Genomic DNA, 24,776 nt, shown 5'->3' with positions numbered 1-24,776 from the left:
CCCTCCTGTCACTCGTGGTGGGTGCCCGGACCCTCCTGTCCCCACCCCCGGTGGGTGCCCGGACCCTCCTCCCCTCCGGTGGGTGCCCGGTCCCTTCTGTCACTCGTGGTGGGTGCCTGGACCCTCCTGTCCTCCTTCCCTCCGGTGGGTGCCCGGTCCCTCCTGTCACTCATGGTGGGTGCCTGGACCCTCCTGCCCCCCTCCCCCCCAGTGGGTTCCCAGTCCCTCCTGCCCCCCCCCAGGTGGGTGCCCAGTCCCTCTTCCCCCGCCCCGGGTGGGTGCCCGGACCCTCCTGTCACTCGTGGTGGGTGCCCGGACCCACCTGCCTCCCCCCACGGTGGGTGCCCTCCCCGTCCCCAAGACATGCCTGATGCTCCCAGGGATGCTGCAGCCCTGACCCGCTGCATTTATGGCCCTTTGCGTCCCTGCTGTCTTTTCTCCTTCCTTGAAGGAGGAGGGAGAGTGTGCCGAGACCTCTATAGCATTTGTCTCGTCCACGCTGATGTTGAATGTGGTCTCTCCCGCTCTGTAGGTATCTCACGTCGAAGGACCAGTTYCACACGTACCTGAAAGCACAGGGGGCATCCAGGAATGACGAAGCCAGTCGGGGGGATGAGGAAGAGCTGTCGGTCAGCACTGACCAGACTGAGCCTCCAGCAAAGCGAGTGAAGTTAGATSACCCCATTAAGGAAGGAGAAAGCCAAGAGGATGCAGAAGAAGCTGGAAGAAAGGAGAAAGAGCCYGTTGAACGGAAAAGAGCCCGAGGGCAGAATAAGAGCAGACCATGTATGAAACCAAATCACTATGAGAAGAGCAGGCTATGCCCATCAGTAACACAGGTACAGCAGCCCTTCTCAGCTGGACTCTGACTTGGAAGAATTCAGGGCTCCCATGAGCCTTCTGTGCTTAATGGGTTTATGTATTTTTAAGTCTAGAAAACATATCCTGGGGTGGTTAAAATGGAGCTGCACTGTTGCAAACTCCTAGCAGAATGGCACTGAGTAGATAGAGCACGGGGCTCACAATGGCGGAACTTGCTCTATTGATTTCCTGAGAGAAGGTGTATCAGCCTGAAGCTCAGCAGGACAAATAAAGTATCAGTTTCCCTGAGGCTATTGAGCTAAAACATCCCTGTAAGTAACTGCCCCTCGACAGCATGTTCCAGTGATCTGCTTCCTAGTAGCATTTTACATTAGCGTTTTCGCAGCATTGTCACTACCATGGCAGTGATGGCTTCTGGCTCCCCTTTCCTAGTGCATGTGTGAGAGGCACTCGTTCCCGCTCTTGCCAGTCCCAGCAGCTTCTGGCTGCGTGTCAGCCATGGGAGGGGAAGGCCAGCAGTATCCAGGGAGTGATGGGTGCTCAGAGCGGTTGTTCTGTCCCCTTTCTGGGACAGGATGGCTCCAGGCTCACTGCTTGGGTTGTGCTAGAAAATACAGGAATGGCGAACTGAGCAAACAGAGGGCAGAGGTTTTAACCTGTTCTTCTTCATTATTTTAAGGGGTGCACAGAGAAGTGCTATTTCGGCTCACGGTGCCGCTTCCTTCATGACATCAACAAATACATGGCTGTGAAACCAGCTGACCTGGGGCAAAAGTGCGTGCTCTTCGAAACCTTTGGCAAGTGCATTTATGGTGTGACCTGCCGCTTTGCCCAGGCCCACCTTGGAGATGGCTACCAGAACATCATCAATATGGACCTGGCCAAGCAGTGGGAAGGAAAGTCTCTGGTGAGGAACAACCTCTCCAAGGACCTCCAGCACCAGCTGCGCAAGAAGAAGCTTAGCTTTGAGAAGGCTGACGAATACCTCCGTCATCTGGCCAAGCCTCATGGCAATGGTGGGAAGGGAAACAAAACCTCAGGGAACTCCACAGAGAGACAAGAGGTGTGCAACTGCACAGCACCTGAGGAGGGCCCCAGGGATGCYTCAGAACATCCTGTGCTACCAGAGGAGGGAGAAGATCCCAAACTAGCTGCCTTGGAGAGTCTCCACTCCACRGATGCCTTGGAGGGTTCCCCCACCAAAACAATGGGCCCTGTGACAGATGAAGATATTATAAAGCTGCGGCCACATGAGAAGAAAAAGGTGAGTGGTGAGAGTTTCTGCTGAGGGCTGCCATCTCTCTGGTATCCGTCAAGTGGTTGAGCTTACTCTTGGGAAGATAGAAGAGACGTTTTAGCTGGGTGAGAGGTAGGCAGAGAACAAGCCTGCCTTGGAACAACGTTATTGTCACGAGAAGGATGGGTGCAGGAATGTGAGCTGGAGGTGTTAGCTGTGGTGTTAGMTTTGGAGGCTTGAAGACCAGGAAAAGCTGGCAATCCCTTACACAAGAAGGAGAACACAGGCTGAGCCATCAGTGARGGTGGAAATGATCTGCTAGCAGAACCGGAGTTGGGTCTGATTGGTTTATGTGTAGTTCATGGTGCTGTCCTGAAGTGAGGGACAGTATTGCCTCCTTCCCCTGCTCTTCATCACCTCTGTCATTGCATCCATCAGCTAGTCTTGCATCCCTGTATTTCTCTAACTGCTTTGAATTTTCTACAAGCTGAGCAGTGAAAACAGATTGAGTAGTTTAAGTTTCCCATTCTTTTACGCAAGCAATACCTTGTGGGGGAATATTTGAGCTTTTTAAACAAAACCACTGCTTTCCTAGCACCCCAGGAGACAGTGCAAGATCAGTTTCCCACCGAGTTTCACCCAAGGCACGTGATGAAATTTGCTAACTGGAATCTCTTCCTCCTGTTTGGCCACTGCTTACTCAGCTCTGCTAACATGTTTTCCCCCATTCCTGGTTGTTTTCCAGTTGGAAATCCAAGGCAAGCTCTATTTGGCTCCACTGACCACAGTAGGTAGAATATTCAGTCCTCCTTTTGTCAAAATTTTTCATCAGCACGTTTGGAATGGAGCAAATCTCCTGACAAACTGTGCWGATCACAAGCTGCACACACATTGTCAGATGTCTCTCATCTCTTTCAGTGTGGTAACCTTCCTTTTCGAAGGATATGCAAGCGTTTTGGGGCAGACGTCACCTGCGGAGAAATGGCTGTGTGCACAAACCTGCTTCAGGGCCAGTCCTCTGAGTGGGCTCTCCTCAAACGGCATCACACTGAAGATGTTTTTGGAGTGCAGGTGAGTGCCGATGGTATCCAGCCAAACGATCACTCACTTCTGAGGAGAAATGCTGCCGGTTGAATTCATGCCAGCTGTCTCCCTTTCACAGCTGGAGGGAGCATTTCCAGACACGATGACCAAATGTGCAGAGCTTCTGAACCAGACAATTGAAGTGGACTTTGTAGACATCAATGTCGGGTGTCCAATTGACCTCGTCTACAGGAAGGTAAAAAGACATTTTGCAGGTCTGATCCAGAGCTCCTAGTTTATTTATGTATGCTTGACTTCAGTGAGGAGGCCAATACCCTCGGGTCCACAGAGCGGGGAACATCTGGTTGTCACTGGTGCCTTGCAGCAGGCAGAAATTCGGAGGGACAAAGTGCTGTTTTGAAGAGTGTTTTATTGGCTGAGGATGCTCTGAGTCTTACCTGCATCCCATGAGTAGAGAGCTGCTGTCTGAGCAGCTTTCAGGAGGCTCTTTGCTATGCAAAGAGGCAGAAAATCTTGACTGTGTCACCTTTTGTCCCATAGGGAGGGGGCTGTGCTCTGATGACAAGGTCCAACAAGTTTGAACAGATTGTCAGAGGGATGAACTCGGTGAGTCAGAGCATCCTCCCAGCAGCAGGAGATGAGCTGGTGGAGCAGTCTCCTGCCTGCGCCCAGCCTTACTCTGCCCTTTCTGCAGGTGCTGGATGTCCCGCTGACCGTGAAGATACGGACTGGGGTGCAAGAAAAGATTAATGTGGCTCATAAAATAATCCCCAAGATCCGAGAGTGGGGAGCATCCATGGTCACGGTACAGGGATACTTGCTGTGATAGCAGATTGTTAGCTGGTATCTGGGAAGTTTTGCTTGCATGTCAACTTAGAGTGCAATGTTTGGGGTGACTTTCCCTTTCCCCACAAAAGAGCTGAGTACCTCTTTCAAACACCTTTGCCCAGGTGCATGGCACCTTTTAGTGATTTCTGCTAATAACAGAAGAAATGCAGATACTTTTGTATTTAAGGCATTGTCCAAGGTGTTCCCAGGTCTTATATCCATTACAAAATGGGGGGATTCCTGCAGTGCTTTGAAATAGAGGCTTTAAGTCAAATAAACATTATTCTGGGGTTGAGGAAAAAAGGCAGAGCCATCTCATTTGCAGCAGGGTGGGTAGTCCTTGTCTACACTGAATATTCCCTTTTACTGTGAAGCATCGCTTCTTGCTCTGGATTGTAAATAGCTGAAACATAAAGCAGAAAGCATCCAGCACTTTTTTAGCTCTGCTAACTACTCTGCAGCCCTATCTGTTAGCAACTAGCTGGGCTGTATATCCAGAAAGATCCTTCTCYCCCAGAGTGATGGTGTTGCCTGTCCTCAAAGTGCATTCTTTTAGTGTTCCCATTCTGCTTTCTCCAGAGCATTTCTGGTGAGTGTCTCACTGCCACTTTCTTCTCCTAGCTTCATGGCCGATCTAGGGAACAACGGTACACAAAGGTTGCCGACTGGGATTACATAGCAGAATGTGCTAAAATAGCAAGCCCCATGCCTCTTTTTGGTAGGTGTTTATATTATTTTATTGTGACTAAAATCACACCTCAGTAGACTGAAAGTGCTATGTGTTTGGTTTAAACTATTTAAAAGAAGTCAGGTCCCCAAGTGAATTTAGTCTTTGGGAAWGGCTGAAGCATCAGTACTGCTGGTGACAGCGCCATGGAGCATTGTCTGAACATGGAGATGGTCCAGCTGTCCCAGCAGTGACTGCGTGCTTGGCCTAAGCACAGCTCTGCTCTGAGAGAAAGGAAGAGCAGACAGACACCATCGCATCCAGCAGAGCCGCTTCAGAGCCAAGTCATTTGTGGCAGGACTTCATCTGGGCAAAACGATGAGGAGGAATCTGCCTCCCTTGCACACTGCAYGTGCCCCGTCTGGGCCACCGGCTTTTTTACGCAGAGCCTCTCTGGGCTCTTCCTGATCCCTGTGAGCTGGGTGCCACGTGCRACCAGCAGCTCTCATGCAGCCCCATTCTGTCCATGTGCTTGAACCTCCATGGCCAGGTATAACAAACAGTGAGCAGGGCTAGGAGGGGAAGGGCCAGGTAGTACATGTAATGTACTKTATGTGTAGTGGGTTTTTTCCTCCTTTGGGCACCATAGCACAGACAGTCCCAGCTAAACGTTGAGGGTAGTAGTTTGGAYTGGGGCAAAGAGAAGGGAGAGTTATCTTTTTCCTTATAAGGGGAATATGAATCAGAAGTAGCCCTGGGAGTCTCTAAACTTGAGTCCCAGAGCCTGTTTGGACAATCTGGCTCTAAGGCCCTATAACCATTCTAAATTTAATCCCATGCCTGCATTCACTCATTTTGACTTGCCCTAGTGCATCACTTTGACCTCTGGCTTCTCCCTTCCTTCTGACACAGGAAATGGTGATATTTTATCTTACGAAGATGCTAATCGAGCCATGCAGATGGGTGTTTCAGGAATTATGATTGCAAGGCAAGTGACTGTATTTTCCCATTCACTTCTATTTCTCTGGGCTCTACAGATGCAGGAATAAAAAATAAATTAAAAAAAGTCTAAACAAACTCAAAACACAGGAAGAGTTTCCTCTTGAAGAAACTACTCTTTGGAATTCAGTGAAGTCAGTTTGTATCTATGGGAGCTTACAGCAGTTTGCTATTGAAACTGAGAGCTTTTAAAGTCACACTGTCTGGCAAATCAGAGCCAAAAAGTCTCTTAAATTAGTTGGCATCATCACAGTCATGCGAATAACAATGCCCATTTTGTCTGACTACAGAGGGGCACTCATCAAACCATGGATTTTCACTGAAATTAAGGAACAGAGACACTGGGATATCTCCTCCAGTGAGAGGTTTGATATCCTCAAAGACTTTACCAACTATGGCCTTGAACATTGGGGGTCTGATACTCAAGGAGTCGAGAAAACCAGGAAGTTCTTACTGGAATGGCTTTCTTTTCTGTGCAGGTAATTCTCCTSAACTGGTAGGATCATTTTCACAGAAAACTTTTCACATTTCATAGTTTGAACCATAGCACACACTGTCATTAGCACTTATATTTGCATTGTAGGTATATTCCAGTTGGCTTATTAGAACACCTACCTCAGAAAATCAATGAGCGACCGCCTTACTACATGGGGAGAGACTATCTGGAAACACTAATGGCWAGCCAAAATGTGGATGACTGGATTAAAATAAGGTAACAAATTCTTTCAGGTTGCCAGCAGGGGACATTGCAGAGCCTCACAAAGTCACTGGGCCTGTGTGTACTCTGCAAAGTGGGATGATCTCTGCTTCCCACAAGTTTAAGAGGTTTTAAGAAACCAGGAAGGGTTAAACAGTGCTTTACTTCAGCAAGGTTTTTAACTGAGCTTGGGATCTCTCTCACTCCCGGTATCTGCCTCAGCAGGTCGTCGAGTACCCAGCACAAATCTAAACTAGCTGACCTCTCTCATGACACTGTTCATCCAGGGACAGTCATAGGAATCAACAGAGGAGAGAGCACAGTGATGAAATGTCTGAGGCTTTTATAGCATTGGAGCCATTCGTGCTCTGCGCAGACCTTGCTCTCTGCTGGGCCCATACAGATGCCAAGCAGGAAGGCAGTCCCCATCTGCAAAGGTTTTTCARTCGACTTGCAGAATTAGAAGAACTGGGCATTTTCCCCTTTTTTCATAATCTGATTTCTGAGTTGATGCAACATAGTACAAGAAACTGCTTTTCCCCAYATATATGAGTCCTCAGACACTGGCTAGGAAATGACTCTGCAAGCTCAGAGCCAGCTGAAGTGAGAGTAGGAGCATCATAGCCAGCTGCTATTTCCCATCTCATGGAAACAGAGATTAGCAAAAATAGAGCCTGGCTACAGCCTTCTCTGGTTTTGCTAATCCTCATCCATTTTGTTAGTAATGGGAACAGCTGCCTAAAACCAAGTTACAAGTACACAGAGTTTTGATTGGGATTTTTAAAATGCCATTTTTCAAGCAGAACTGTCTGGCTTTTGGGTCCACCAAGTTTTGTAACCTGTACTCTTTGCAATGCCTTGTTACAGACACTTACAAGAACAACTTTTGAAGTCAGTTTAGGGTTATTTGTTAAAACTCATTTTAAAGGGACACTAACCAGAAACAGGATTCTCTAAGCGTGCACTGTTCTGCTTTTGTGCTATAGATTCACAAACTCTTGCTATGCAATTATATGCTCTGCTGGGATATTTTCTACTGACATGTCTTATGGAAAGTTTTAGTGATGCTATATTGAACGAGCATCCAGGAAATATGTTAAGCCTCCTTGACTATAAAAAAAATTAATCTGCGCTAAAAACAAAATGTGGGTTCTGAAGTGTGAAATACTTGAAGTCTTAARCTGGGATAAATCTGATTGCAGTAGAACTAGCTTACATCATTTTAGGATCTGACCTTAATATTTTTGGCACCAGCAGGGTTTTGGCTCTGCACAAGCACAGCGAGAGGTAGGGAGGAGCTTTTCAAAGATTCATAATGATTTTAGGCACATTGTTTCCAGCAGCGAGACTGATACTTAGGTCACCAAACTTAGGAACCCACCTTGGCATTGACTCTAGGTGATGCCCCATAGACTGAGAGCAGGGCAGTGCCCATCTCTGGAGGCTACGTCCCTCCWGCAGAGTTAAAGCTTGGCACCTTTGGAGGGAGTTGTGTACAGCAGCTCTTCTCCCAGATGTTCGGGGGGCAAAAACTTGGTCTGATACTTCTGACTGYACTTACCATTGCTGCAGAGCCTAGGAACTGTGTGACAATCAGGTGTTGGTCGCCCTGCTGCTTGTGGTGAACTGAACAAATCTCTTTTTTTGTTGCAGTGAGCTGCTTCTGGGACCTGTACCTTCCAACTTCACCTTCCTGCCCAAGCACAAGGCAAACTCCTACAGATAGGACCGATGGGGCCTTTCTTACAGCAGCAAGTTGAGAAGAAGCTTTGGGATGGCGTGTGTTGAGGAGGGGGTTGCTCAGCTGTGCTTGGGAATTAAATAAATTTCTATATTTTTAGAAGTGTGATTGCCTTCAGGCCCCCAAGTGTCAGTCCCTGCCACAAATTAAGCAGCAGATGGCCTGGCTGCAAGACTGTGCAAGCGCAAGAAGTGCCTCATTAACAGAGAACAATCTGTTTAATTAACAGGATACAGGCCAGAAGAGTTCTTTGGCCTCCAGTTCACAACTGGAGTTGTCTTGACTACCACGTCACATGTCATTCACAGACATTCACATTGCCAGAGCAAGAGGCACCAGAACATCCTTGCTAGTGCCAAAGTCTCTGAGTTCAAGGGAGGAAAATGTACTAATCCAATTTCTGGGGTCCTGTAGAGCACAAACAGCCTTGGTGTCACAAAGTCAGCTGTTCTGCAGAATCCAGCCCCTTTTTGGGAATGCAGAGGGTGGGTAGAGAATCCTAGAATCAATAAGGTCAGAAGGGACCTCTTGAGAGCATCTAGTCCAACCCCCCCTGCTCAAGCAGGGTCACCTAGAGCATGTTAGACAGGGCTGCATCCAGGCAGGCTTTGAATCTCTCCAGAGAAGGAGACTCCACAACTTCTCTGGGCAACCTGTTGCAGCGCTCTGTCACTCTCATGGGGAAGAAATTCCTCTTCACCTTCAGGTGGAACTTCCTGTGGTTCAGTTTGTACTCATTGCATCCTGTCCTGTCACATGGGACAACTGAAAACAGTTTGTCCCTGTCCCCTTGACACCCTCCCTTCAGGTACTTGGAGACATTGGTAAGATCCCCCCCCCCAGTCTTCTCTTCTCCACGCTAAACAGGGGCAGCTCTCGCAGCCGTTCTTCAGAGGGCAGATGCTCCAGCCCTCTGACCATCCTCGTAGCCCTACGCTGGACTTTCTCCAGTAGCTCCATGTCTCTCTTGGACTGGGGAGACCAGAACTGGATGCAGTAGTCGAGATGAGGCCTCAGCAGGGCTGAGCAGAGGGGCACGATCACCTCCCTCGACGTGCTGGCAACACTCTTCCTAAGGCACCCCAGGATACCGTTCGCCTTCCTGGCCACAAGGGCACATTGCGGCCTCAGAGTCAGCTTGTTGTCCAGCAGCACTCCCAGGTCCTTCCCTGCAGAGCTGCTTTCCAGCAGGTCAGCCCCCAGCCTGTACTGGTGCCTGGGGTTATTTCTCCCTAGGTGCAGGACCGTGCACATGCCCTTGTTGAACCTCCTGAGGTTCCTCTCCGCCCAGCTCTGCGGCCTCTCCAGGTCTCTCTGAACGGCAGCACAGCCCTCAGGTGTATCAGCCACYGCTCCCAGCTTGGTGTCATCRGCAAACTTGCAGAGCAGGCACTCTGTCCCTTCATCCAGGTCTTGGATGAAGAAGCTGAMCAGSATGGGACCCAGTCCTGAGCCCTGGGGGACTCCACTAGCCACAGGCCTCCGGCTAGACTCCGTGCCACTGATGACGACCCTCTGAGCTCTGCCATTCAGCCAGCTCTCAATCCACCTCACTGTCCACTYGTCTWACCCACACATCCTGCRGGCTTACCTAGGAGGATGTTATGGGAGACAGTGTCAAAAGCCTGGCTGAAGTCAAGGTACATACTGTCYACTGYTCTCCCCTCCYCTACCCAGCCAGTCATTCCAYCATAGAGGGCTRTCAGATTGGTAAACCAGGAGTTCCCCTTGGTGAATCCATGCTGACTACTCCTCATCACCTTCTTTTCCTCCATATGCCTGGAGATGACATCCAGAATGAGCTGTTCCATCACCTTTCCAGGGATGGAGGTGAGGCTRACCAGCCTATAGTTGCCTGGGTCCTTCTTGCCTTTCTTGAAGACTGGAGTGACATTGGCTTTCTCCCAGTCCTCAGGCACCTCTCCAGTTCTCCAGGACCTTTCAAAGATGATGGAGAGTGGCCTGGCAACAACATCCGCCAGCTCCCTTAATACCCGTGGGTGCATCCCATCCAGGCTCATGGATTTGTGGATGTCTAGGCTTCCCAGAAGGTCTCTAATCCTCTCCTCCTCAACCAAAGGAAAGTCTTCCCTTCTCCAGACTTTCTCCCTTGTCTCCAGGCTCTGGGGTTCTTGAGGGCTGCCCTCAGCAGTGAAGACTGAAATAAAGGCAGCATTCAGTAATTCTGCCTTCTCTGTATCCCTTGTCACCAGGGCCCCCGCCCCATTCAGTAGCGGGCCCACATTTTCCTGCGTCCTCCTCTTGCTGCTGATGTATTTGAAGAAGCCCTTCCTGTTGTCCTTGACATCCCTTGCCAGACTCAATGCCAACTGGGCCTTAGCCTTCCTCGCCACATCTCTATGTACTCTGACKGCATTCTTACAATCCTCCCAAGTGGCCTGTCCCCTCTTCCACATTCTATGTACTTTCTTCTTCTGAGTTTTGCCAGCAGCTCCTTGCTCATCCATGCAGGTTTCCTGCCCTCTTTGCTGGACTTCTTTCTCCTTGGGATGCACTGCTCTTGAGCTTAGAAGAAGTGATGTTTGAATACTAGCCAGCTCTCCTGGACCCCCCCCTTCATTCTAGGACCTTAACCCATGAGGTTCCTCCGAGCAGGTCTCTGAAGAGCCCAAAGTCCACTTTCCCGAAGTCTAGGGTTGCAATCCTGCTTACTGCCTTACTTCTTTCCTGCAGGATACTGAACTCACCATCTCATGGTCACTGCAGCCAAGGCTGCCCCCAACCTTCACATCACCAACCAAGAGAACCTAAAACAGTTCACAGCTCTGCTTGAATGAGGGCTGGATGAAAGCAGAGCTGTCGAGTGACCCTACGTGACCTTTCCTTCCTCCCTTGCTTGGGGGGGGGGGGTCCTTTGCCTTGCTACATCTGTATCATTTAAATAAATGATGAAGTTGCTGTGTGGTACTAGGCCTGAGTGCACATCCATGGCTCGGCTCAGCTGAATCGACTTGCTCCGTAGGCAATCCTTTCCTCCCCTCCAAAATGTTCCACTTGGAGCAAAAGGCATTTGTAGCCACAGCAACTTGTGCAAGGTACAGATGTGTGCCACAGCAATGGGTGGGGTTTTTTTCATGCTTGGAGTGCAATAGCTTGAATTAACTTACTGGGCGAGCAGCGCAGAGTGGTTTTCTTGGTGGAGAGGAGCAGTGGTCGCACGCTGCCTGGCATTTCTGTGCTCAGTTCTGACGGGAGCTTTGCGGTTCGCAGGACACAGGAGAACTCGTGGGGAGGAATACGCAGGTGCCAGATGCTTCCYGGGGCTGGCTGAACCACCAGCCCCAGTGCATGGCACCCCTCGGCAGCGCTTTTGCCGACGCAGGCCCCTCCCGGGGCCGGGAGCACCCATCGGGACACCCCAGAGTTGCACAGGGAGGTGGCAAAAACAATGCAAAAGCAGGAGCGTGGAAGAGGCCGGTTTCTTCACAGCCCAGAAGATTCCTCCTTGCTCATTTGCATCCTCTTTACTAGTAGCAGCTACCACGAGCCAACCTTGCAGTTTTTTTTTTTTTTTAACGTTTTCCTCTCCCACCTTTTACATGCTCTGATGGCTTTAAGCACACGGCGTCGTGGCTCTGCCCTCGCTGGCCAAAATAAATATAAGAAAGGGGTAGCTTCGCCCGAGCACCCGGCTCCCYGGAGGGACTTGGCCACTGCGGGCAGGGCAAAGGCACCATCTCCCGGCGCTCGGGCCRCACTGCACGGTGGTGCCGGGGCGCCAGCAGCGATGCCGGGGTGGATAGGAGGGTGGGGGAGAGACCATGGGGCACCCACCAACTGCATTTCTCCCTTCCAGGGTGCAAAATCACCCGCTGAGCCCATGGCAGCCTCGGACAGCCCAGGGGACAGGACAGGATGGATCCTCCATTCTCCCTGCACTGATAACTAGCAGGGGGGGCAGCTGCCCCCCTCAGCTTTGCCTTGGCTTATCGCAGCACCCTGGGGTGCTGCCAGGCGCCTTAACCTCCCCTCGCCCCGCCGGGCCCTGTCGCCCAGTGCGGGGGGAGGATGTGGCCGGCGCCGGCCACTGCGCTCAAAGCCCCGGCGGCCCCGGCCCGGGCGCCCTTCCACTGTCCTGGCCCCGGCGGAGGGAGAGCTCCTCGTGCTGCTGCCGACAGGCCGGGACGCCGGCAGCGAGGCGCCGGGGCGGGCAGCAGGATGGTGCCGGAACTCCGGCCGCCCCCGCGTTCCTTCCCCAAACAGAACGGGCCGAGCATGGCAACAAGGCCGCTGCCAGCCCCGGCGCCCCAAACCCCCCCAGGCCATGGCGCGGCCCCCAGCCCCCGACCCCCGCGTGCTGCCCCGGCCCTTCGGCCCRCCTGGAAGCTTCTCCGCCGGAGGTGGGAGCCGGCCGCCCGGCGCGGGGCTGTGGTGGGATGGGGGCGGGGAGGAACGACACGCAGCCACCGGCCGCATTTTCCTCTTGGACACTTTCCGTAGGCTCGCCTGGCCTCTACCCCGCACCCGGCCGAGAGCAGCAGGCATCGGCGGCGCCGCCGGCAGGTAGGGCCAGGGCAGGCGGCGCGGCCCTGGCRCCCTCCCCGGCCACCACCGGGGCTCCCCGAGCGCCCACCACTGCCCCTTAACTCGCTCGCGGTGGGCAGCGGGCTTCTGCGGTTCGCGTCGTCCCAGCTCCCCTCTTCCCCGCCACGCACCGCCAGCGGCGGGCTGCCCCGCAGCCGCCCCGCGTGCGCCGGCTAGCCCGAGCGGGGCTCTCTCTCCCCAGGGCTGCAGATGGCTCCATGCGGGTGCTTCTTCGACCCGCGAATCTACCACATTGAATGGGCGGCCACCAGCTTCCTCCAGCCACCCGTCTATAAGCTCAGCGGCGGCAGCAGAGCTCCGCCGGGCGCCTTCCTCCTGGACGCCCAGCGCTACCCGGCCACCGGCAGCCAGCCGGACCCGTTTGGCCCTTACTGGCAGCTCTCCGGCGGCCCTCAGTACGCAGCGGCCTCGGCACCGCCCGAGGATGGGCCGACAGCGGTGCCAGCGGCGTTGGCCACCCCCGGGGCCCGCCACGCTGCCCCGCTGCTGCTGGCGCTGCCGGGCCTTGGCGAGCCGCCCCTGCATGCCTACAGCCACATTGAGGGGCGCCTCAAGCCCGTGGCCGAGCCACCGCCAGGCCCGGCGCCCACCGAGGTCACCGCCGGTCGCCACCGCATCGCCCRGGCGCCCAGCACCGGCCCGGGCAGCCAGCAGCCCGCTGAGCTGCCCGACAAGGTGCTGCTGGAGGATGCCATGAAGCTCTTCGACTGCTCGCTGGCAGCAGAGCTGGGCCAGGAGGAGCTGAGCGGCCTCCTGAAGCTCGGCGAGCGCCCGGGTGCCGACGGCTTCTTCCTCTGCGACGAGGCRGCCCGCGACATCGGCTCGCTCTGGCTGCCTGAGGAGCTGCTCTCCTCCGACTACAGCGTGCCGGAGATCCTCAGCGCCGTCCTCAGCATGGATTACTTCTACGCCGTCAAGGTGGCCTCCGAGGAGCCCAGCTGGGACGCGGGGCCCGASCCGCCGCCACCCCCGGACAGCGCTGGGCAGCAGGAAACAGAGGGAAACGACTCCAGCAGCATCGGGCCAGGAGAGCAGGATTAGCCTCGGCAGGGTGCCGCCAACAGCATAGTTCCCTACACTTTTTTTTTTTCCTCCTTATTAAAAGCTATTTGTGCAGAAACAGCCTCTGTGGCCACTGGYGAGGAAGGCCAGGAGCATGGCTCTGGCAGACACAGAGCCCAGAAGCACCCCTGGAAATGGGCCCCCGTTGGCAGAAAGATGGCGCCGGTGTGGGGAGGGAATTTGGGAAATTCCCTTGCTTCATCTGGAGGGAAAGCAGCCCTGCAGCTGCTGTTATTTGGTCCCTCCACGCACGGCCAGTGCCCCGAGATGCAGCTTCCCTTCCTGCCCCACCAAAAGCACYGGCCGAGGGCCCCGGTGCAGCCCCTTGGCATTGGGGCACTACGGACTTTGCCTCCGCCACAGCTGGACAGGGGTGCAGAGCCCCGCCGGGAAGCCTCTGGGAAATAAGTGCCTGAGCTCGCACCAGACGCTGCCCCCTACCCATCACCCAGCTTCGCCCTCCTCCCATCRCTCCAACAAAACGAGCCACATACCACCAGGAGCCGCTCGGAGTGAAGGGACCTTCCAGCCGGCCGGCGTGCTCGGCTGGGGCCCTCTGCATCCCCAAAACAGGGGAGGGCGAAAGGGGGGTGGGGAAAAAAAAAAGAAGAAAAAAAGAAAAGCAAGCAAAAAAAAAAATCACTGCAATGGGCCAGAAAGTGCCTGGAACACCCCGTCTCTCTTTATTGACTCCTTCGCGCTGGAGCTCCGCAGCTCTGTGCCGACGTGGCCGAGGCGCCTCCCTTGCGGTGGCCGGCGCCACGCTCCGCTGCGGCCCGCGCRGGCCCGGCGTCCTGTCGGCCCCCAGGGAACGGGGCGGCCCGAGCTCGGAGGCCGTGGCACAGGCCAGGCAGAGGGAGAAGCGTTCGGGTCTCGCTCGCAGTGGGCACACAACGGCAGCTCTGCCGCTTCCTCGGTGTCTCACCGAGCCCCGGCCGGCCGGGCTCGCACCCGTCGAAGATAGCCAAGGGGCCACCGAGAGAGTTACTCTTTTTGACAGAGGAAGAGGAAAACAAAAAAAAAAAAAAAAAACAAAAAAAAAAAAAAAAAAAAAAAAAAAAAAAAAAAAAAACTCGAAGTAGAGGAGCCCTAGTGCCCAAGGACGAGTTTCCCTCTCCCGATGCTGTTGTAGAAGCCCTTAGTGCCATCTGGCCCATGCGGCAGGCGGATCACCCCGGCCCGGAGGCTGAAGGAATCTGGCACCTTTTTGCCCACCGGAGGATCGCAGGGTGGAGGTTTGAGGTCCGGAGAGGGGCTGGAGGCTGGGCCGCATCGCCATGGGGCCCACGAGCTGCCCAGAGCCATCCCGCTCTCCCAGCYGGAGTCAGCGAACCTCTGCATCTCCGAGCTGGAGCTCAGGCTGTAGGAGCTGCCATTCCCCAGCTCGGTGGCGAGGGGAGGGAAGATCTTGCTGGACAGGAGGGAGCCAGAGTAGGGGCTCGAGTAGGAGCAGGGTTTGAAGCTGGAGCTGCTGGGCCAGCCCGGAGTGGAGAGGAGCTTGTGCGCGAGCAGCGGTGGGGATGCCAGCGCACCATCCGACTCCAAATCGCTGTAGAGGAGGGACTCACCGAGGCAGTACGGAAACTTCTCAGGTACCACGGCCGCCTGCTGCTTCCAGCCTAAYTTGTCGGTGAGCTCCACATCTTCAGACGCTTCCCTCTCGGCCCCACTTTTCTTCTTGGAGCCCTTGCCGGAAAGGCGGACCACCTTGATGCTCTCCCTCCCTGGGGAGCCCTGGGTCTGGTGGTTCAAGTCTTCAAAGGCTTTCCTGGCGCTCTCCAGGCTTTCATATTCCACTAGGGCACAGCACTTGGTCAGGAGCTCAGGGTAGCGGGACGTGTACTTCCTCACGTCTGATGGCAGCTTCCTCCCAGGCCGCAGGATGCGGATGGAGGCAATGGCGCCAAATGGGCTGAACATCCTCGTGATAGTCTCGATGAAGTTCTTCTGGAGTGGTGGCAACACACTCTGCTCCTGGGGCAGGAGGTCCCAAGCCAAGAGCAGCTTGCTGGGTGGGATGCTCAGCAGTGATTCAGGGATAGGGATCCTCCGTCTCACCTTAGTCCCTTCCTCATTCACCTCCAACAGCTCCGAGAACTGCAGAGCATAGAGTGTAAGCCGCCAGTCTCGTGTAAGGTATTTCACCTGCAAGAGAACGGTGGCCTTCATATCCCTTTGAGACTTCCCAAACAAGTGCCACCCCAAATCTACAGTCTAGGCAAGGCTGCCACACCCTCAACTTTGGTCACAGCAGGACGACAACATCATCTGTGTGTGTGTAACAGATCTCAAAAAACAGCCTAGACAGGGCATTAGCAGAGAGTTGGATCAGCCCTGGTGGGGTGTGAAGATCAACTCTTTACTGCCTTCCTTGGTCACCCTCCCTGACTGCCCAGGTTTGCTTAGACCTGGAAACTGCTGCAGCACATCTACAGCAGAGATCAGCCCCCAGCACTGCAATTCCAGCCCTAGAGATGTTTCTTCACCTGGAAAACAGATCAAGCAGGATCCAGACCTCCCAGCAGGTCACACCAGAGACAACCAGAGCATAGTTGAAAAACTAGAAACCTTCCATGCACAGCCCATATCTAGCTCCCCCATATCACCTACCTTCTTGAAGGATGTCAGCAATTTAATGCTGACATAGCCCATCTTGTTCTTCTGGACATGTTTCAAGAGGAAGGCATCCTTGGCCAAGTTCTCATCTGAGAGGTAAAACTCCACCTGGGACACAATTCTCCTGACCAGCTGTGGGTCAGGGATGGAGTAGCTGCAGTTGAACAGGTCAGCCCCCAAAGCATCRTTCACATCACAGAAGCTCCTGAGAGGAGAGCAGCAAAAGCAGGCGTGAGCTAGCAGCCTTCAGGATGTCCAGCACCACCAGGTCCCAGCCACAATGGTGAAGCCAGCAGTGATGCCTAGGGCATCACAGGCCACAGAGCAGCAACATCAGCCCATATCTTGCAGTGTGCCAGGATTCTCAGCTCTATACCACAAGCCCAAACCCACTCAAGCCAAGGGACAGGCATTAGGTGCTTTCATTTGGAGACACATGCAAAGCAAGTCAGGAGAAGCTCAGCCCCCCTCCCCATGCATCTCAGCAGTGCTATGCCAGCAACCACCTACCCATCAAAGCTCTCAAAGAAGTCCTTCTGGCCAAGCAGGGCAAGTGAGCGGCTCCGGGGTGGAAAGAGGTGCAGCTCAGGGAGGGAACTCCTTTGGGCTGGCAGACAAGCGCTGCAGCTGGGCTGGGAGCCTAGCCCCAGGGCCACCATGGAGCTACGCGATGACATGGTCCTTCATCTGGGATGCCACAGAGGGGAAGGACAGAGCTGGGGCACCTCCTGGCTTCAGCAGCAGCCCCCAACCCCCAGCCTAGGGACAGGAGAGCTGGGCTGGTTGCTGCCCCCTTACCTGCTGGGCAGGGCTGAGGACRCAGCAGAAGCACCTACCACTACATCCTACACACCTGCAAGCAGCAGGTACCAACCCTCCCACCTCCAGGCTAAAGCTCCTAAAAGACAGAGGGAAAAGAAAAGAAAGAAAAAGCCCCTAGAGCTGTCAGGCTGCTGGTTTATAAGAGCAGCCCAAGCACCACAGAAGGAGCCCTCATAGGAGTTTAGAGAATTGCCCCAGAGGAGACCCTCCTCCCCCAGCAGCCAGGTGAAATGTGTCTGCAGGTTAAGCACCTGCAGCTGAGCCTCATGAGCTGTGGGGCTGGTGGGTGTGCTGAGCCAGGGCAGAGTCAGCAGAGCCCAGGTGGGCAGCAAGCTGCTGCTYTGGGTTGTCTTGGTCTGTGCCTTTGTTTCCAGGCCTTGGACAGGGATGGTCACATCACCCAGAGATGGAGGGTTTGGTCCCTGGCAGGGTTTGAGCTCCTGGTGTTGCAAGAGTGATGCACAAAGGTCCTTCTTCCTGCAAAATCTCTCCTGATCCCAACAAGAGGTAGCAGAAGAGCTCTTAGATGGGCTGGGGCTGCCCAAAGGGGGTAATGCCACCAGGCAGGACATCCATGGCCTCAGCAAGGCATGGGACAGGAGTGCAGGGCTGCAACAGCCATGGGTCACAGCCCCACCAGCCCCGCTGGGGATGGTTTCTGCAGGGGGACCGGAAGGTGGCAGGACAGGAGGGTGGTGTGGACATGGGGACCAGGGCAGGTCCAGGAGCAGCGGTGCCAAGGCTAGTGGTGGTGCAGGGCATGGTGGGCTGTGGAGGTGACCAGGAACCAGAGCTGCAGCCCAGAGGACTCGATCCTGGGGGCCCTTCCACTCACGTGAGTCTAGTTGAGCTCTGCCCGGGCCTCGAGGCCGTCGGCTCTTAGCACGGCTCCCCTGAGCTCTCGAAACCGCATTTCCGATGTGGGCCGGCCCGCACCCAGGCTGCGGCGCTGCAAACAGCACCGCAGGCCCTGCTGAAACTCCTCAGCCCTAAGACGCAGGGCTGTTCYGGATCGAACCCAGGCTGCGCAGCCCACGGAGGGAGCCTGGCGCAGGGCTCTTGGCCCTCCAGCGTGACACCAGCAGTGTCACACCACTTCAGGGACCTTGCACTTGTGCCTCGTTCTCTTGGGGGTCCTTGGGTGTCATTCTCCCCTCCCCCCCCAGTTTTGAACCGCCTGACGATGAGACAGTGGGTGGAGGAGAAAGTCCTGGGAGCAGAGAGGTGGCCAACAGCCTGACTGAGGAGCTGGGAGCTGTCACCCAGCATCCTTGGTCCCAGAGGTGGCGCTTGGTGGCAGGCCAGACCAAGGACCCACGGAGGCTAGAGTTTGCAGTGGGAGGCAGATCTGCTGCCAACCAAAATGCTACAGGGCTTAATCCAAAATAGTACATGGAGGAATCCAGCCCCTCTGCCCGTGCTGCTCTGGGGCGGCCTTCCCTGAGCCACGTGTGCAGCTTCCCCCGGCAGTGTCCAAACAGCCTCCCGGCCAGCCCGGGCTCCCCTGTCTGGCACGGGGTCCCGTCGCTTTCACCCAGCACCTCCCCAGCCTGTCGAGACTGAGCATCAAAATCCCTCCAGGGATTTGCCCACCAGCAAGGAGGGGCAACGGAGCCAGCGGCAGACCAAAGCTGGGCCCATGTGYGTTTTTGCTGGGAGCGTTGGGAGCTTTGCTTTGCTTTCCCCTTCACAGCCAGCTGCGTTTGCGGGCARCGCATGCTGCCCTGTGTTGACAGTGCCAGGACCACGCAGCTCCGGGGAGCAAGGAGGGAAGCACAACCCCAGACAGAGAGGTCTGTTCCAGCCCTCTGAGGCTCAGCATTGGGAAGGAAGGGGCTGATCTACTCCTCTTGCTTACAAAGTTGGGCTTTAAATAGGCTTTGCGAGACAAACCAGAGGGAGAGGGAAGCGAGCAAGAAGGTTGCACAGGGATAGCAGCTAAACTGTGTCCTTCTCAGTGGGGTTTGAGCAGGAGATGTCTGGCACTAGTCACATCCATGTCTCACTCTCCCCTTCCTCCGCAGCGAGGCCAAAAGCTGCGATTAGAAAATGCCTCCTATGGCCCTGTGCTCAGCTGCAGCTTGACCTTTCAGTTTGTTCTCTTTGCTGTGAAACCCAGCATTGGAGGCACGTTACTGCTGCAGATCAGCTGCTATTTCATGGGGAAGCTGCCTCTCCAGTCACCTATCTGCATGCAGTTCAGCAGATCCTGCAGACGCCAGATCCAAGACCAAAATCGCTTTAATGGGACAGCACCGGAGCAGCAGCTGCCTGCCATCGCCTTGCAGTGATTGAAGCAGAAACAGGACCACAATTAGGTATAGTACAGGCCTGAGCATTTCATATACGTTTATTGCTATTCAGGTTTAGCCGGGGGGTTTTGTGCATATGGGGCTGAGGTGGGTATCCAGACTCCTTGCGCTGTGCAGCACAGCTCCAGAGCACCTCGTTCGCACGTCCGTGGCAAGCAGGAGGTGGCTGGGTTCAGTCGGTCGCGGCTGCAAAGAAGAGCCAATGCAGCAGCTGAAGTTAATATCTCACTCTGTGGGAGCGGGGGGAATTTAAGACTTGGTTGCTCAGTTGGTTTTAGACCATCTTATCTCATCAGCAGGACCTGGAGTGCGAATTCTGGACCAGGGAGTATTCACTGTTATTATTTACAAAATAAATCCAGCTTTCTCATTTCTCTCCTGCCACTTTGATAGGAGACATTTACAGACAAACATCACCCTGACAGACAACAGCACAGGACAGTAAGAGGGGAAGATGTGTCACTATACACACTTTCTTTTTACTTTCCATTAGCATTTTTTTTAAGTGTCACAGCTACTTTAGTACCATTCTGAATGAGTAAATATTATATTTGGATAGAATATGCTCTGATATGCAAATGTACATGAAGCCCCCTGGAAAAGCTCACATCAAATACTGGTATAAAACATCATTAGAAATAATAATAAAAGCTATTTATGACACGGCATTTATTCACAGAAAGATTTGCATGGGGGGGGGGATTGCATTTGCTGTTGCGGTTCGGCTTGGTGATGGATTTCTACTCCCCTTCTGCCCTGTTGACCATGACACCAGGCAAACATACAGGTCATGGAAAGGGTGAATAAACCAAAGCCAAGCCCCCCCCCCCCCCCCCCCCCCGCAGCTTGCAGATGCCCGTGGGGAGCTGCCACCACAACAAGAAGGCAGGAGAAGGCAAAGCGATACAGCAAAGGAAAAACGCTGCTGTAGTGTGGAGCGTACCGCCGTCCACTGGGCCCTGTGGGGAGTCCCTCACTGCTACATGGGACACGGCTGCTGTGTTTTGACCTCAGTCTAAGCAACACCTGCTGCACAGGTTCACTCAGAGCGGCAGGGAAGGCAGGCAAGCAGCCCACCCTAAGGCACTGCACTCTCACACCTTGTCCGTGCTCCAGCTGTGGGCCTATGAGCAGGGTCAGCTGCACCCTATGTTCAGTATTTTAGCTGGATTACAAGCATGAAAACCTTGCTGAGAGCCCAGGATGCAGGATTAACTCCCCTCTGCATGGATGCCCTGGTGAGGATGGGACCCGCCGTGACTGCGGGCATCAGAGGGCAAGGAACAAGCTTGGTGACCAGCTGCCGTTTCCTCACTGTCCTTTGGTACCTGGAATTGGCCTGACAGAGTCCTGGGATCATTTGCAGATCACCCACAAAAAGCACAGGCAGCAGGACACAGGAACGCTGGTAGGAATGCTCAAGTTCCAGAGTGTGTTTGTGCACCACGCTGCAGGCATTGGAGCGGTGAACGGCCTGGAGCCTGCTCCCCAGGCAGTACAGGAGAACATTGCGCTCTGCTGTTCTCCCCCAGCATGAAGGATTTGGCAAAGTCAGAGCCAGGACAGCTTGTCTTGCAAGACTGCAGGTGAAGGGTCAGGTATTTTTTCCTTCTTCTTGGGCACTGATTGGTTCAAGTTTGTATCACAGTGAAGTCTGAGAAGTGGGGAAGAAACCCAAACCATATTCCCTGAAAGAGAAAGCCTCATTTGCCCACCTCGCTCACGCTGCTCCAAAGAGGCCTGACTGGTTGAGCACAGCCTCTCCTAATCAGGCACATCCAATCCATTGCTAACCATGGAGGCTTCGTTCTCTCTTTAGCAGACTTTGGACCTTCACCCTCCACCCAGCAATTGTGCTGCTTCTCTTGGTAGATAGATGGAGGACAGCAGGCGTCCTGAGTGTTCTTCCTGCATGGACAGTCTGCAATCCCTTCCCACCACCCACTGAGCTCACCACCAGGAACCCTTCCTCAAACAGAAGTAAACATAAAGAGAAACTAAGAGGCACTAATTATGCAGATATGGGGAGACTCAGGCTTGAGGCTGTCAAACCTGGCTCCGGAAGTCTTCATCCAGCTGGAGAAAAGCCAAGTCCCCACTTTAGATCTCCTGCAGCGAGTGTCCAGGCTCGCTGCGCTCTCGCTTCACGAGTGGCTCCCCCATGCTCCGGGAATCTGTGTCCACCTCACTCCCCAGGTCACTAATGTCATCTGCAAAGGACAGGTCTTAGCATCAGGGTCGTCAGCAGACCGGGACAGGTCATTTCTCCCAACAGAGCAGAGTGGAAGAGCCAGTACTCTCCCACTCCCCCTCCCACATTGATTCAAGCTCAACCCAGACCCAATAGGACTTCCCTCAGGGGAGAGGAGGTACCTTTGTCCAGCAGTGTTGGGGACATGGATGTGAGGTCACCAAACTGAAAGAGAAAGGAGTTACAGGGTAAGTGATGATTCAGTCATCCCAAGGCACCAGATCTGCATTTCATAATCTATTTCCAAGCTGTTCTAATGAGTGGCTTAAGCCCTTAAGAGAAACCACAAGCACCAGCAGTGCTGGCAGTGAAGAGGAGAGAGCAAAACCAAAACCTTGTTTTGGGGCAAATCTGTGGCTGCAATTTAAATGACTGGGCAAACACCGTACACAAAAAATCCGCGGAAGAAGCTAGCACAAAAATCCAAGGCAGAATCTAGCTCTGGAGAAATTTTACTACCTCCTAGGTCATGACCGAGCCAGTTCTGCCACAGAGCCCTAACCAGGACACAACACTATGAATAGTGCCTCTTGTCCAGCCCTCTACATCTGTCAGGAGACTGCTCAGACATGCCAGCAATTCACCTCTTCTGTGACTCTACCATCACTCCAACTCTGCAGAGCTTCATGCAAAGGGTTTTCATTCATTTCAGGATAGTCTTGTGGCTTGCAAGGCCACAGTGCCAAGTGTAGGCAAAGAGTTGGTGAGGAGGTCCACCGTCTCCCTCTGTGATGAGGTCTGAAACACTAAATTACTCTAACAATAAAGCTGCATACTCATGCAAAATGGGGCAACAGTAGAACTGAAGACAGTAGGAGTAATAAAGCATTATGAGCAATGGAAATGCAAGGATGTGATTTATTCTTTTTTGCTATGAAGAATCAGCTGCCTCCTGGAGTACAGAAAAACTACAGGAGCCTAATGAGAAAGGCAAAGCCTGAAGGGTGAAAGCTTCCCAGTCAAGTTTTGCTAGAAGCCACACTCAGCCACTCCTGCTTCTTTAATACCAATAAAGACGGAGGTTTTGCGGAGAACAGTGTTGATTTGTGGCATTGCTGCCTCGATGCAACAGTGTGGGACTAACGGGAGAGGAAGAGAGAGCAGAATGCATGTAATTGATTTGTCTAGCAACCCTACATGAGCTACATAGAAGGAAGAAAACAGTGTGAACTGCGAGGAGGAAATGAGATCAGTTTTAATCTAATGGTGGTTTCTATATTGCTTTCACAGGATGACTGTGGTCTTTTAAGTCCAGACCCTTCAGATAGGCAGCACAGGGCTTGCAACAAGCCAAGTGCTAGATTTACTGTAGGAAGGTCCATTTCCTTCCTCAGGCCTCTAGAGCCCAGGCGATGCCCAGCTGCCTCAATAACCATTAGCTCCGGTGTCAGTGAGCCAGGAAGGACAAGGTGCAAGGAGCTAGGCCCTTGCACCAGGCACTCGAAACAACTCAGTAAATCCTTCAGCAAAGGTGGTTATAAAACACGTTCAGAGCATAGTGCGGTTTGTGAATCGATGATGTCCCTTTAAATGCGGCTTAGTTTGGGTCTGTTACTAGGGAATAAACAATTCTCACCTCTCCCATTACGGCAATTGGAGTCTCCCCTGTTGCCTGGGCAACACGATGCTCTACCAGATAAAACATGTATTCATCATAAAGGAGGCGAATTAGGTGGAAGGAACCAAAGCTGGCAGCGCTGCGCAAGGTGAGGTCACGGATCACCATGGAGCTGGAAAATGGCCGGGAAACAAAACATTTGGGACGTGTTTTACATTTGCATCACGGCTGATGTGAATTATTGACCCTGAAGGTATCATGGTGCATGGCGCTGTTTTTACCTCTCACCTCAGAGTCTCAAAGCACTTTAAGAAATTAGTGAAGCATCCTATCCCCCACCCCATGAAAGTACAGGGCACAAAACACTTTATTCTATACCAGGACAGAGCAACTTAGACAATTAACTGGAGATGCACAGGTGTAAAGAACGTGGCCTTTGCCAAGGGAGTTATCTACACGCCCTAGCCATGTAGCAGAAATAGCTCCCCCAAAAGAACAAAAATGTACCTATAGAAAGACCACTTCAACAGGAACTGCCTGGCTGCCTTGGGGAAGCTGGGACTGCCCTCATGATGCTTTAGGACTTGGGTGACGACATTATCCAGCCAACTAGCCCACTGGTCCAGAGAGCTCTGCTGCTGCAGCGTAAGCTTGAAATCCTGCTCCAGCTTCTGGACCATGCCTTCCTCACACTGGCACACCCACGAGGCTTGCTCCTGCTCGGAAGAAGGGCTTATGGTTACATGTGCAAAGCCTGCCATTTCACAGCTTTTGGTGCATCCCAGCCCAGGAATTGAACTTCCATTTCTAGTAGGCAAGGACTCCAACTAGCTCTGAATTAGGGCTTCTCCAATTTGTCCAGACCACAGAACAATATTATAAATATAACTACATTATTATTGGTAGCAGTACTTCCTCTGTAAGTTCCTTAGTACTTTCTCTGCTATTCAGAATGAAATAGCATTCTTTGGTATCTACATATCTGGAAAAGTAACACTGAAAACTTACGTGTAGTTGTTCATTTAGCTGTTTTTTAGCATTGGAAATAAGATGCTGGCTGCTAGCAAACCGCCTCATTAAAGAGTCCCTGTTCTAGACAAAACAGCTTCCAAAAAGATACTGTAAGTCACAGAAAAGATAGTATAAGTCACCTGCACGTTGGCAAAATCAACCCGATTGAGATCGCTGAGCATCTGGTTTATCTGGGAGGTGTTCTGGAGCACCGCACGAGCTGCCTGAGCCAGGTGGTTCAGGGAYGTGTATCTCCGTAACGTCTGTGCAAAGGCACTCACCACCCCRACCTGTAACAGAGCACGGTGGGCACTGCGAACGGGGACCCTGGAGGCCAAGGGTGGACTTTTCACCACACTAGACTCAAGCATGCAGTCCACATCAGCAGTGGCATCCTGCACAGTCGCGCTCATACCACTGCCTAAAACACATCTCAGCACTCTGAAACAACATTTTGTGGCATCTCTCGCACCCCACAGACTAGGCTATATATTTCTTTTCTTTAAACTAACAATAGGTTTTTTGCACTTTGGTTCCTGGACC

The 24,776-nt window shown here is 53.3% G+C and overlaps 4 protein-coding genes across 13 annotated transcripts in view; 2 read left to right on the top strand and 2 right to left on the bottom strand.

The window, feature by feature from the left end:
• Window positions 1-8,137, top strand: part of DUS3L (dihydrouridine synthase 3 like) — an 8,417-nt gene extending 280 nt beyond the window's left edge. The window contains exons 2-13 of one of the 3 annotated variants that reach the window (XM_085312391.1): window positions 533-839; window positions 1,502-2,086; window positions 2,805-2,846; window positions 2,978-3,130; window positions 3,222-3,338; window positions 3,644-3,709; window positions 3,798-3,908; window positions 4,553-4,649; window positions 5,511-5,586; window positions 5,888-6,076; window positions 6,181-6,309; window positions 7,948-8,137. In XM_085312391.1, the coding sequence (XP_085168517.1) occupies window positions 533-839; window positions 1,502-2,086; window positions 2,805-2,846; window positions 2,978-3,130; window positions 3,222-3,338; window positions 3,644-3,709; window positions 3,798-3,908; window positions 4,553-4,649; window positions 5,511-5,586; window positions 5,888-6,076; window positions 6,181-6,309; window positions 7,948-8,020 (1,945 nt within the window). In that variant the 3' untranslated portion in view covers window positions 8,021-8,137. The remainder of the gene's footprint in view (window positions 1-532; window positions 840-1,501; window positions 2,087-2,804; window positions 2,847-2,977; window positions 3,131-3,221; window positions 3,339-3,643; window positions 3,710-3,797; window positions 3,909-4,552; window positions 4,650-5,510; window positions 5,587-5,887; window positions 6,077-6,180; window positions 6,310-7,947) is intronic. The other 2 variants (XM_085312388.1, XM_085312389.1) reach the window with 2 other exon arrangements.
• A 4,183-nt stretch (window positions 8,138-12,320) lies between these two features.
• Window positions 12,321-13,642, top strand: PRR22 (proline rich 22). Its single transcript, XM_085312358.1, has 3 exons — window positions 12,321-12,396; window positions 12,497-12,559; window positions 12,783-13,642. The coding sequence occupies exons 1-3, from the start codon at window positions 12,321-12,323 to the stop codon at window positions 13,640-13,642; spliced, it is 999 nt and encodes a 332-aa protein (XP_085168484.1).
• Window positions 13,643-14,752: 1,110 nt separating this feature from the next.
• LOC146591719 (la-related protein 6-like) lies at window positions 14,753-16,956 on the bottom strand. Its single transcript, XM_085312363.1, has 3 exons — window positions 16,790-16,956; window positions 16,274-16,484; window positions 14,753-15,808 (listed from the first exon to the last, which is right to left on the bottom strand). The coding sequence occupies exons 1-3, from the start codon at window positions 16,954-16,956 to the stop codon at window positions 14,753-14,755; spliced, it is 1,434 nt and encodes a 477-aa protein (XP_085168489.1).
• Window positions 16,957-19,420: 2,464 nt separating this feature from the next.
• The window catches only part of RFX2 (regulatory factor X2), a 64,164-nt gene continuing 58,808 nt past the window's right edge, over window positions 19,421-24,776 (bottom strand). For 6 of the 8 annotated variants that reach the window (XM_085312387.1, XM_085312380.1, XM_085312384.1 and 3 more), the window contains 5 exons: window positions 24,374-24,523; window positions 23,730-23,938; window positions 23,241-23,394; window positions 21,787-21,829; window positions 19,421-21,623 (listed from right to left, as the gene is read on the bottom strand). In XM_085312387.1, coding sequence (XP_085168513.1) covers window positions 21,514-21,623; window positions 21,787-21,829; window positions 23,241-23,394; window positions 23,730-23,938; window positions 24,374-24,523 — 666 coding nt within the window. In that variant the 3' untranslated portion in view covers window positions 19,421-21,513. The remainder of the gene's footprint in view (window positions 21,624-21,786; window positions 21,830-23,240; window positions 23,395-23,729; window positions 23,939-24,373; window positions 24,524-24,776) is intronic. The other 2 variants (XM_085312382.1, XM_085312383.1) reach the window with 2 other exon arrangements.

The sequence above is a fragment of the Rhea americana genome, unplaced genomic scaffold (genome assembly GCF_003343005.1).
Source record: "Rhea americana isolate MKP2758 unplaced genomic scaffold, rheAme1 scaffold_361, whole genome shotgun sequence".
Taxonomy (NCBI): Eukaryota; Metazoa; Chordata; class Aves; order Rheiformes; family Rheidae; genus Rhea; species Rhea americana.
Note: the sequence above shows the minus strand (reverse complement) of the source record. Positions and strands in the feature narration are given on the sequence as shown.